Source organism: Condylura cristata, unplaced genomic scaffold (assembly GCF_000260355.1).
Source record: "Condylura cristata isolate star-nosed mole 26May11 unplaced genomic scaffold, ConCri1.0 scaffold00004, whole genome shotgun sequence".
NCBI lineage: Eukaryota > Metazoa > Chordata > Mammalia > Eulipotyphla > Talpidae > Condylura > Condylura cristata.
In genome coordinates this window covers 59289480-59300466 of record NW_004567105.1, presented here as the reverse complement: position 1 = coordinate 59300466, position 10987 = coordinate 59289480, and the positions used below count along the sequence as shown (strand labels likewise).

General features: G+C 39.9%; 2 protein-coding genes across 3 annotated transcripts in view; one reads left to right on the top strand and one right to left on the bottom strand.

Annotated features, from left to right (window-relative positions):
* Nucleotides 1-1398, top strand: part of GNL3 (guanine nucleotide binding protein-like 3 (nucleolar)) — a 7158-nt gene extending 5760 nt beyond the window's left edge. The window contains exons 11-15 of one of the 2 annotated variants that reach the window (XM_004676570.2): nucleotides 143-285; nucleotides 385-521; nucleotides 609-778; nucleotides 963-1029; nucleotides 1123-1398. In XM_004676570.2, the coding sequence (XP_004676627.1) occupies nucleotides 143-285; nucleotides 385-521; nucleotides 609-778; nucleotides 963-1029; nucleotides 1123-1211 (606 nt within the window). In that variant the 3' untranslated portion in view covers nucleotides 1212-1398. Of the gene's footprint in view, nucleotides 1-142; nucleotides 286-384; nucleotides 779-962; nucleotides 1030-1122 lie in introns of both variants that reach the window. The other variant, XM_012720270.1, reaches the window with a different exon arrangement.
* An 11-nt stretch (nucleotides 1399-1409) lies between these two features.
* GLT8D1 (glycosyltransferase 8 domain containing 1) lies at nucleotides 1410-10856 on the bottom strand. The gene is made up of 10 exons (XM_004676070.2): nucleotides 10779-10856; nucleotides 6728-6781; nucleotides 6543-6641; nucleotides 4970-5183; nucleotides 3291-3408; nucleotides 2998-3082; nucleotides 2787-2899; nucleotides 2252-2418; nucleotides 2056-2168; nucleotides 1410-1915 (listed from the first exon to the last, which is right to left on the bottom strand). The coding sequence occupies exons 2-10, from the start codon at nucleotides 6741-6743 to the stop codon at nucleotides 1725-1727; spliced, it is 1116 nt and encodes a 371-aa protein (XP_004676127.1). The 5' UTR covers nucleotides 6744-6781; nucleotides 10779-10856; the 3' UTR covers nucleotides 1410-1724.
* Nucleotides 10857-10987: the final 131 nt, after the last annotated feature.

Sequence of the window (10987 nt, the reverse complement as noted above, 5' to 3'; positions counted from 1 at the left end):
AGCTTCTCAGTGCAGTACTTTAACCCGCTGCGCCACCAGGGAGGGCCGCACTCCATTTTCTCTTATAAATGTTTTTAATAGAAGTTTTAAAAAAGTCTGACACTTCCATTAGATGATTGACAGGTTCTCTCTTTTTTTTAAGATAGTACTGAAATTTACTGTCCCGGACTTTAAGAACTCTCTGGAATTTTTCACTTTGCTTGCTCAGAGAAGAGGAATGCACCAGAAAGGTGGAAGCCCACATGTAGAAGGTGCTGCTAAACTGCTGTGGTCAGAGTGGACAGGGTAAGGCTTCATTTATGTAGGCATTTTGGTCTACATTTATGCTCTTAAGCTGAATAGCATAAAGGTGGGTTTTTGACAAATAACTGTTTTCAATACCAGTGCCTCCTTAGGTTACCATTGCCATCCCCCTATATCCTGGAGTCTCTCTCCACATTTAAATGAGAATATTGTGACATACATGAAACATGGCTTTAATCTGGAACAACTGGAAAAGAACAATGCACACAGCATTCAAGGTAATAAAGCAAGGCTTGTGTATGGCTGCCATCTTCATTGGTTGACAGGTCGAAAGAAGTCTTATTTGTTTATGGTTCCTTTCTTAGCTATTAGAGGCCCTCGTTTAGCCAACAGCATCCTTTTCCAGTCTTCGGGTCTGACACACGGTATAATAGATGAACAGGATGTAACTGAAGAGTTGCCAAAACAGATAGAGAAAAAGGAGTGGGAGAACTCCAAAGATATTGATGACGACCTTGAAAGTATTGAGGCTGATGTAAGTAGCTGTTTGTTACTGAAGCTTATATTTTCTGGCATTATAATGGACAACAAATGGGAAGATGCCAAATTAAAAAAAATCTATAAAACTTCTTAAATTCATACATCCCATCATGTGCACATTCACTTTTCCACGGTATAATGAACAAACAAGCTAATAGAGCAGCTTCTTTATCCCACAGGCAAAGAGCTCAGACATTCCCCCTGCAGAAAATGCCTGGGAGGTATTGCCCAAGGAGTCTAAAGCAGGTGGGTGAGAATGTGGTGGTGGCCTTTTATAGCAAAGCAACATGGTACAGAATTGCTTTGACTTTTTTTTTTTTTTGTCACTTTTTAATATAGATGAGCAGCAGTCCATTCAATCTTTTGTCTTGGATAAAATGACTGAAGACAGTGATGACGCTTATGACTTCAGTACAGACTATGTATAAAAAGAAACTGGTTTTTCCATAAGGACTTATTTTGAGCAGACTACTAAGCTGTTGTGTGAGTGAGAGAGCGCACACAAGTGCTGTGTGCCACTCTGGAATGATAAGACACTGTAAATTATGTGAATATGTATCATGTTCATTAAAAAAAAATTGGATATTTTAGAAGTTTGAATTCTTACCTGAAAGCAGAAAATATGATACCTTTTGAAAATGTAGATTTTGCTTTATTTACAGGTAACAAAATTAAAACTTAGTGTAGTGATATACCAGTAGTATGAGTCCATTCACTTCTGGTCATTCAGCACTATAGTAAGCAAACATTTGGTAAGGCAGATGGAGACACATTTATAGTCTGTCTGGGAAGCTGATGGCCAGACAAGACAGTTTGTTCTCTTTCCCCAGCTGAAAATCTTCTGCGGGTTGCTGCATATAGGCACTGAAGCATAGCAGCAGGTACTTCCCACACATACTGTCTCTTCCAGGATTTCCTGAGAAATGCACATAGCATAAATTCTATTTTTTATTTGAGATCTCCATATGTCTTCGGATGAGGCTGAATTTGCCTGTTGGGTCTGGAATATACCATCTTTCCCAGACATCAGAGTAAGAAGCAGTTCTTCCCCATGGCTTAAAGTGTCCATTCCAGTGGAGTAACTTGGCTGCCTTAACAAACTGGGGTGAATATCGTTTTCCAACACTAGAACCTTACATTGAGAAAAAGAACCAAATGATTATAGGAATACCAACACAAAACAGTGCCACACAAACAGCAGGGAAAAGAAATCCCATCCTCATAGCTAGTGCTTTAGATACCTTAGGCCTCTGGCTAATGATTTCTACTCACCAAGGTGGCGGACATTCCACATGGGGTCAATGGTGGAGTGCTGTTGATAAAATACGATAAGTAGAGGAGGTGTTGTGATGCTGCCAGCCAGTGTCCGGCTATACAGTCCTTCTCTGACAGATAACAAATACAATGTTAGTGAAAAATTGTATTTAATGTTAAAGGGTTCTCACAGCTAGCCCAGTAACATACTTACTCTATATTGAGTTTCATCCATTTCTCCAATTGGTTAGTTATATTCTGTCTCTTCCATTCTGTCAAGTTTGCAACAAAAACTCCAGGATTAAAGGAACAGGTGCTGGCTTTCATGGAAAGCTTACGAATTCTCTCCTTTTTATAGTCGAGGTATCCGATGTAATTGTACTATGAACAAGTGAGATACTTGGCATGTTTACTGCTTCTAACAAGACATCGAATTTATTAGCTAGTAAAGAAAACCTGCTTATTAAGCTGTGATAGATTATTAATAAAGGGCTGTACATAATGCAAGTAAATGTGACAGCTGGGATTCCACATTCCAACCTAGAATAAACATTAAGCCAGATGTTCAAAGAAAATTCAGAGATTATATCCATGAACCAACCTAAAAGGAAGCAACCCTGGGGTTGGGGAGGAACTCACTGAGAAAAAGTACAGCAGGATTTTTTTAAGTTTCCTGATTTTGCAGTCTCTCCATTAATTTGCATTACAGGAGTAAAATACCTGCGCAAGGGGCCTAGTAAGTAATTTACCTGATTCCCTGCTCCACGGATGATAACTTTGGTAGAGGTTGAATCACAGTCTTCTGAAAACGCAGCTGCATGTCCTGGCTTCAGTGGTGTGTTATAAAGGGCAAGAATATCACCTGAAATAGATGAGTCACAAAAAATTGATAATTTGAATCCCTATTCCTCCCAATTCCTGGGTCAGACAGACTGCATTAATAGTAACATTCCTTGGTACCTTGCACAATAACATCATCATCCATATATATAGCCTTCTTTGCATTGGGAACCAGAATTGGCAAGTAGAACCTTGCAAAGGTTAACTGGAAAACAAAAAGATACACTGGCAAACAATATGTCAGTGGCTGTATTTTTGCTAGAAACCCCCAAAATGGAGAAGACAGCCAAAGGTCTCTTAAAACTTCCCAGGTTTGGTCTCCAGGGAACTACCTGTACTTTACCCACAGTTATCTGGGTATCTTAGTCATTTCCTAGTACTCCCAAGTACAAATAAGGATGCATGGAACTCACTGGTTTTATGGATTCCCCCTGGTCAGGATCCTCCTTTACTTTCCCTTCCAAAAGTTTAGTGTCAAAATTCACAATTTTGTACCTGATACTTTTCAGGGTAGCACTGTTGAGCCAGGACCTAATGAAAATAAAGCACTCAGCTTCAGTTTTAAATAACTATAACCTCAAATGACAGCCTTATCTTTGTCTTCCAATGAGGGAAAGTGTAAGAGAAACTATCAACCAAGTAAATGTCTTCAAGCCCCTTCACCTGAATCTGGTTTCCTATTTTGAAGTGAGAATATTCCCACCAAAAGTGCCCCCACCTAAACCAAAACCCTATGTAATGGATAATGCTCCCATTAGGGTTACACGATTGTTCTGACACTGAAACTGTTGTAGAAAAAGTTACTATGGAATTGAGACTATTTCAACACCACACTAACTATTCAAACTTTTTCCTCCCAAACACCTGGGTAAAGGAGTATGATAATATGAAAGCTAATTTTAACAAAGCTAGTAATCATTCTAATAGACTCAATTCACTGCGATGACTAAACTCCACCTGAGTCTTAAGATACTGCCCATTAAAAAATGTGTTCCCTAAAGAAGTACTGCAGTTTTCCTAGGCCCATTTCAAGTATTTTGTGGGTGTAGTGTTATTTCTGAAGATTTTTAATGTATTTATTTCCACATCAGGTGGTTCTTGGGTCTTTTTTTTTATGACTGATTTTTTATGCATACAGAACGGGGGTACTGGCCAGTGGTGCATAGGTGGTGAGAGGATTCACCAGAGACAGCGTGGGGAGCAGAGCAGACAGGCTGATAAAATACACTGCTGAAGGTAGTAGCGGATGAGACAGGAGAGAGCTGCTGTGCCATGTGTATCACCTTCAGGACGAGATTGAACTCACTGAAGCAGCTGTGACTAGCCTGTAGTGCTATGCTTTAATCCACTGTGCCAGCAGGGAGGGCCGGTTGCTGGGTTTTTAAATGTGGAAAACCAATTCATAATTTTTCTGAATTAAACTTGGATCATGGAGAAAAACCACAAAAATAGAAATGTTTGAGAATTTTGACAACTAAGCAGCTAGACAAGTTGTTTCTGGAATAATTTTTGTAAATCTTAATTCAAAAAGCTTTCAAGACATGAATGTGACTATTACTTGGGTTTCTAATATTAATCACAGTTATAAAAATAAAAGCTACTGAGTGATTATGCTATTTCAAAACATATTTTCTTATTTACCTGACAGAGCAATTCTCTAAATTAAATATTTTCACCCCTTATAGATGAGGAACAGGGTCCCAGGGGTTAGATGATATTCCACAATCACGATGGGTCAGGTTTTGGATTACTGTCTAAACAACTCACCTTTACTATCTTGCTATTAGCCCCAAGTACCTTTCCACTCTCATAGAAAACTACTCAGGATATGTCCATGTGATATAAAACCTACTGCTTCTTTCACTTAGAAAGTCTTACTGCTAAAAAAAAAAAAAAACTAAAAGCAGCTTGAGTCAACAGTGCATATGGATAGCTGATTTAAATCTTGGTAGTTCCTTACATTCCTTTTGCTATCATGGGGAGATGCTTATAATACAATCAACTGGGAAAACAACATGCATACAATTTACATGTATAATCTAATTATAAAGAAAAATATATACATATAGAAAATTGTGCTTGAGGAGCTCACCGAAGATGGTCTCCTGTACCGTTGAGTGTAACAATGTAGAAAATCACATTGGAGCGAGTATTGTGCTGAATGCTGTTTATAGCTGCAATGGCCCCCCCGAGCCTATCTTCAGATGCAGCAATGACCACAGGAATCTCTTCTTGTCTCTCATCTACCAAATGTCGGGGAGCATTTGGGAAAAAGGCTATGGGCTGAAGCCCCACTATTCCTGAATCTGAAAGGATCAAATACAAGAAAAATATTGTGGTACAATCTCATGAGCTTCTGATACAGAGGTATCTGAGGATTACGGTATTTACTTCATTCTCCCTCATTACAATAAGAAGGATACAGCACAGAAATTGTCTTTTCCCGGGTTTTGGAAAAACAAGACATCTAACCAGGTTTTTTGAAAATCAAAAGCATTTTAGAGGGAAAAAATGAGTATTCTGATACACTAATAATGGGAATGCACTAAAATTTTTCTAGCAATATGTTGGCAAGTTGTATCAAAGCCTTCAAACAAGTATATAGCCTTCAACCCACTAATGTTCTTTGCTCTCAAGGATAAGGTCTGAAAGGTAAACAAAAAATTCCCAATTTTACATACAATTGTAAAAACCTAGAAACAGTAAAAATGATTATTTTCAAACCATAAATCATGCCCCACAAGTAGGAATGAAAACAATTTAGTGAGTGGGTTGAGATCAGAATTTGAGTAGAAATACAGTACCCAAATTGAACAGGGAATTGGAAAATATAAAAGTACACCACCTGATTACAAGTATTGTTTTATAAACAATCCCTCTGTCTTTTATACTAATTCATTAACTCATTTATCATTCACTAAACACTGATTGCCTATGTGACAAGTAGTATCAACCATGAAATCTCTACCATCATGAAAGACAACAAGCAAACAATGTATGTAGGTGTGCTGTATATAGAACATTTCTTACTGTGGGACTGCCATAAAGCCTGGAAATTGCACAAAGACTTTTTCCTGTAAACAAGTTCACTATGTGGCATTAAAATTCACATTAGGAAGAGTTTCTACTTACATTTGACATGGTTGTAAAAACAACCATGTGGTGAAAAAGTAGTATAATATCCACTACATAGATAAACTATATATATATATATATATATATATAGAGAGAGAGAGAGAGAGAGAGAGAGAACCTAGAAGGTATTAGGTCAAAATTCTAATAGTTATCTGGACCATTAAATAATTTATTCAAAAACTATTTACTGAGTACTTCCTACATTCCAGCCATCAACCAGAGGCATGGGAGAAGAGTAAATGAGCAAACTGCTTTTATGCAGCTTGAATGCTGTTTTCCTCTTTATAAATGGAAAGACCCCTTTAAGGCCCATAATTTGGTGAAAAGGAGTATCAAAATCTTGGCAGACTGCACAGCCATTCGGGCAGGGAAACCTTTAGCAGAAGAGCCTGAAAGAATACACTGAGTACCACAATGCCTTTTGTAAGAAAAGAAAGTTCTTTTTTTAACCTAATTTGTAACTTGAGTAAGTTGATGTAGGCCATAAGGAACCTCTACAGATGCCAATGCATTAATAAGGACTTCCATACCTGAAACCTCATTCCTTAGCAAACTGCTCAGACCAAGGAAGTTATGGTGCAAAACGAGTAAGAAGAGAGCAACAGCCAGGACCAGGATGATAATGTTTACTGAAACACAGAAGGGAAAGCCCACATTATATCCCTTTACCTTTTAACCAGGTATAAAGACAATATAATTTGTAGAAAGAGCATACCTTTACGAAAAGACATTTTTCTCTTCTGTCTTATATGATTATTAGTTGTCAACTCTACAAGACAAAAACAAACCCCAGTCAGCAGATACATGAGGATCTCTATCAAAATACCTAAATAGGCCCTCCCTGGTGGCACAATGGGTTAAAGCACAGCTCTATGAAGCTATCCACTGCAGCATGAGTTCAATACCAGGCCAGGGAGGTATATGTCATGACAGACCTCTCCTAACCTGCCCTCTGCTCCCCTCAGCAGTATATTCAGTAGATCTACCTCCCCACTCTTGTCTCTGGTGAATCTTCTCACCCTCCACATCTCTGGCCTGTACCCCAGTTCTCGTACACATAAATAAATAAATCTTTAAAAATATATATGCCAGCCCTCCCTGGTGGCACAGCAGGTTAAAACCAGCACTAAGAAGCTAACGCCATTCAATCCCTGCTGGCCCTGGAGGTGACCCACATGGCTCAGCAGACCTCTCCTGACCCGCCCGCTGCTCCCCTCAGCTCCCCACTCTGTCTCTGGTGAATCCCCTCACCGCCCCTGCACCTCTGGCCTGTACCCTAGTTCTGTATGCATAAATAAATAAATCTTTAAAAAAATATATGCCTAAATACCTCTATCCAGGTAGAGACAAGATGAGCATGCAACATTTTCTGCCAGAAACTACCAAATTAATAGTTTCCTAGAACTAGTTTGGGTTCTGAATTTTTTTGTAGTCACAATAATGAAATACTTCCAAATAACCTAGAGAAACACATAGCTTTATACATTATATGCCATTAAATAAAAGGCAAATGTCCTACCAAAAAGTAATACATCTGGTAACCACTAGGGAAAGATTCCATATGAATTTTTAATTCAAAAACCAGTTTAGACATGATCTCAGTTGTTAATGATCAAGTAACCTGAGGTTAGGCTTATCAGTACAAAACTTTTCTGTTCTGAACTGTAGCCCATTTACCTTTTATAGAAGAACTGAGAATATTGTCCAAATTCACTTAAAATTACAGCACAGAAAGATAATTACAAAAGTCTACAATCCCACTTGTTATCAAAAATTTAGAACGCTATTCTCAAAAATCCTGTTGGTTATCTCTCCATCTCTTAAGAAAGTGATGTCTGCTGCTGACACTGCCTGCACACCGTGCTCCCCAGCTTATTGACTGCCTTCACTTTTTCAAAACAAAAAAATGAATGGAAACACTTTGTGGGTGAATTAAACTAAATAATTAGATTTCTACAACAATCTCTGGTAACGTTTCCTTAAAAACATTTTCTGCAATCAGTATATTGTAAGCACTCACTGAAGGTTTTTACCTTTTTCAACTTTACCATCCCCCATGAGAATAACTGCACATGTACATAAGACTATTAATTTTACAGATATAACATATTTCTAAAGCCAAAGTAAGTTTAAGTTAATTTCATATTAAGTGTTGATTTCTCAAGGTCTTTAAAATGAGAACTATGTAGAAGGGCTGTTTTAAAAACTGGGGAATTACAAGCCAGACTGCAAATTGGGGAGAAAATAATTCATCTTGCAAAGAAAAATCTAATACTAAAATACTGATTTCCTGCTCTCTCATTTCTTTCTAGAGCAATATATACATATATTCTTCCAACCTGAAGAATATATTTTATTCCCTGAACCTTATGCCTCGATCACATTGTAGGTTAAGTGTAACCTACACAGGCTGAAGTTGGGGTGCTGCTCAGACAAATCTTTAACATCTTCCTGACGGAGCCAACACCCATCAAGACTAGAGAAAACTTACCTCATTCCATCTCAGATAGCTAATAGAAGTTGAATTGTTACTTCAACTTCCAGTAACAGTTACTTATAAGTAGCATGTGGATCAAAAGGCTTACATGTTTGTGCTATTCCAGTTACCTAAACACAAGAAAAACAATCCTAGCAGGTATTTGACGTACCTGGGATGTGTAACAGCAGTTATATTTTTGAAAAAGTATACAACTGTGTAAAATGTGATCAACAATATTCATGAAAATTAGTATTTTAATAGGGGGTCAACTGTATGTGAAGGATAATTAGAACTTTAGTGGTGAATTTAGTGTAATACATACACATGGTGATCTTTAATAGTGCACAACTGAAATTTATATATTACAATGCAAGGTTATTTCAATGTTAAAAAAAAAATTAATGTTTTCATTTAGAAATTACTAGAATTATTCACATTCCCAAATCACAACATAGGTATACTCAAAAAGAAGTATGGGTAAAGAAGTCTTAGAGAAAAAGAAGACTTTAAAAACTTGTTAGCTACTTGCAATTGTACCCACATTCTCAATAGCTGTACTCACCTTTTCTGTTTTCCCTCCTTACATGTACCTCCATGAAAGAATATTTCACTGATGCTCTGTCACCCTAAAATTCTCTTTGGTGCAACATCAGTAAACTTTCCCTATGTGCTTGATCACCCCCATCAACATATTATGATACTCTGGCATCTCTCAGTTAATTAAAAAAAAGACACTATTCCCCTCTATACCTGGAGTTGCCCCACAGACCCATTTCTCTGTTGCCCCTTACACTAAAACCCTAAAAGGAACTAAAAGGAAAAATTAAATAAATAAATAAAAACTTGAAAGGTTTTAAGGTTTTCAACTACACTGATCCTCTTGTTCTCTTTAATCTCCTCCAACTAGACTTCTGTCCCTACTGTTCCTGGTCTTGTTGATGTCATCAAGCATCAAGGTCATCTTTCTGTCTCCTTACCAGTCCTCTGAGAGGCCATCAGGAAAATGTACCACTTCTCCTTGATTACAAAATTATTTGTTTTTTTAACTTGTCATCCCTGACGAGAATATCAGCTTTAATGTTCCTATGTGAAGCCATCTGAGACTCTATTGTTTATGGATGTATCCTCACCACCTAAAATGTCTGGTAAATAGCAAACCTGTTACATTTGTTAGATGATCTGGTTTAAGAACAATGCTAGTTCCTACTCAGAAAGGGAACACAGTCTTTGCTGGTAATCAGGAAAAATAATCCCAACATAAGATGCAGATTCCAAAAGAGATGGTTCTCAAACAGACCCTAACAGCCTTTCTCCATCGTATCTTTATACCTAAAATACTACACAATCTCTACAGCAACCGCCACCTGTGAAGTGCATCTAAACACGGACAAGACAGAGGCATACCTACTTCTACATACGACAAAAAGTCTGGCCTCACAGGGGTGATTTGGTGATGGGAAACCCGTGGGGATTACAACTGAGATGAAAAAAAAAATGTGCAAAATGATGTAAAAATAAACTTTAAAAAAAAAAAAAAAAAAAGTCTGGCCTCTGACAGGCAGAAAGGTGGAGAGGCGCTTAGGACATGCATCCACTTTTCCAACCTCTTCATCTGGTAGCTGCTCTGGAATTAAGGGAGCTTCCCTTCACCCCCACATCCAACTGCACCTCCCCTGAGTTCTCACATGTCTCAGGCCTCCCTAGAGTTAATCCAGCTGTCATTACAGGTCTAGGTCAGATGGTGGTAGGCACATTTAAGCAAGGGCCAAGGGTTGGTTACAGTCGTACACTCGACCCAAACAAAAAAAGGTGCTGTAAACTTTGGTGGCTACGTGAACAAGGAGCAGCGGCCACACACCACTCTGCCCTGCAATCCACCCTCGGTGACCCTGACGAGGCAACGGGGCACACAAGTCCGGAGCCAGCTGGGACCCGCAGGCCTGGGGTGCTCAGAACGGCTTCCTCCGAAACGCCGGCGCCCGACCAGGCTCGAGCCGCCGAGTCTGCTCTCTAACCGAAGGGCCCAGCCTAGGTCTGTGAGGGAGCCAGAGACGTTGGCGAGCACGCTGAGGGGCGAGTGGCAGACTCCCGCGGTGGGAGCGCGCTCCACCTCGGCGAGGGGCGGTCGAACACCGTGGCAGCTCTCCGAGAGGATTCCCTTTCTCTCGCGGATAGGCCCTGGGGCGTCCCTTTTAAATTCTAAGAGGTGGCGTGACGCTCCGCGCGGGCTGCCCCCGAGCCCAGAGAGACCCTGAGACAGGATTCCGGCGCCCGCCGAAGCCCTTACCTGCAGCCGGAGCAGAAGGAGGAGCCGTCGCCGCCCGAGCCGCGGCCCGCCCCGCCAGCTCAGCGCCTGCGCCGCAGGCCCCGGGCCCGGCCTGCCACGGAGTCGCCGCGACTCCTGCACTCAGGACCAGCCCCGCTTGCCCGCTAGCTCAGAGCCGACTCGTGGTCCCACAACCCCCGCCGCTTTGCCCCCACAGCCTTCCCGCCACT